Here is a 1,194-nt window from a genome sequence, read left to right as displayed (position 1 = left end):
TCTTCTCACAAAAAGCATTTGATTAATTAGCAAATAAAATTTTCGGCTTATTTATTCCACTAAGGGAATTTTCACCATTAATAAAAATTTTATTATTTTTTGGAAATACAAATAACAAAAATAGGTTAACAATTTATTTTAATAATTTAGGTAAATTAGGATTTATAGATTCAAATTTAAGATGAACTGGTATTCTCAATTCAACAAAGTATTACTGTATTACACTTAATTGGAATAAAGTATCTGCAGCTGAGCAATGAAAAATTTTAAGAAGTCTCGGTAAATAATCTTAAATTTTTATTAAATCAATGTTTATGATCAAGTAAATTTATTAAGCACTTTTATTTTACTTTTTCAGTGGCAATTATGTTTATCAGTATTTTGTAAATTTATGATATGCTTATTTAAGAGCTATTTTCCAATTTTTATATCCATTATTATTATGATATGCAATTTCTATTTAATGCATTTTTCATTTTATGTTTGCATTACAATATTGTCGTACTTTTTATAGTTAACACTGTTTTCTTTTTTGAATATATGCGGTATGTGTGAATTGATGCTTTTTGTTTAAAAAAATTTCAGTTCTCAGTCAAGTATGCAACTAGATGAATTGAAAACTGAAGCAGATGAAAAAATGATCCGTTCTGTTTCTGTCGATGATTCGTTGAACAAGCTTGTGGAGTAGGTGTTTATCCAAAATTATCCAGAGTTTGCTAAAAATGAAATGTATTTCGTTACAGTGACGAAGACGTTGAAGTATGGCTCCTGCAGAAGCCAAAATCAGTTTGTCACGTTAATTTATAATTGGACGTTTTGATTGCACTTTTTTTAATGTAGATCAGCTTGAAAGCTCTGTCTAATGGTTTTGACCCAAAGAGAACAACTTCATTCACTACCGTATGACGAACGTTTATTCATGTATTTTTTCAAAACATCATATAACAATGTTTTTTATTTTTTTAGGATGGTATGGCATACGAATGCGTGAAAAGTCGGGAGCCGGTCTCTTGCAAGCTAATTCCATTTCCACAAGAAGGCAGTAGTTGTGAAGCAAAAGAACGTATGAAATTATGGAAATATTTTTTTTCCTCCATTTTCAAAAGCAAATATTTCAGTTGTGCACCAGGTGAAAGGTTTCATATCATTTGTACCGGTTATATCAGCGTCGGATACGCGTTTTGCCGCAAAACA

General features: G+C 29.3%; 1 protein-coding gene across 1 annotated transcript; it reads left to right on the top strand.

Annotated features, from left to right (window-relative positions):
* Positions 1 to 308: 308 nt before the first annotated feature.
* Positions 309 to 1,178, top strand: Tsp_15145 (conserved hypothetical protein; the record flags this gene model as incomplete). The annotated part of the gene is made up of 6 exons (XM_003367933.1): positions 309 to 322; positions 586 to 684; positions 744 to 795; positions 841 to 900; positions 967 to 1,063; positions 1,119 to 1,178. Coding segments are annotated over exons 1-6 (382 nt in total), but the record flags the coding sequence as incomplete, so codon positions are not given.
* Positions 1,179 to 1,194: the final 16 nt, after the last annotated feature.

The sequence above is a fragment of the Trichinella spiralis genome (assembly GCF_000181795.1).
Source record: "Trichinella spiralis strain ISS 195 chromosome Unknown Scfld3423, whole genome shotgun sequence".
In the NCBI taxonomy this organism is placed as follows: Eukaryota; Metazoa; Nematoda; class Enoplea; order Trichinellida; family Trichinellidae; genus Trichinella; species Trichinella spiralis.
This window is presented reverse-complemented; position numbering and strand designations above follow the sequence as displayed.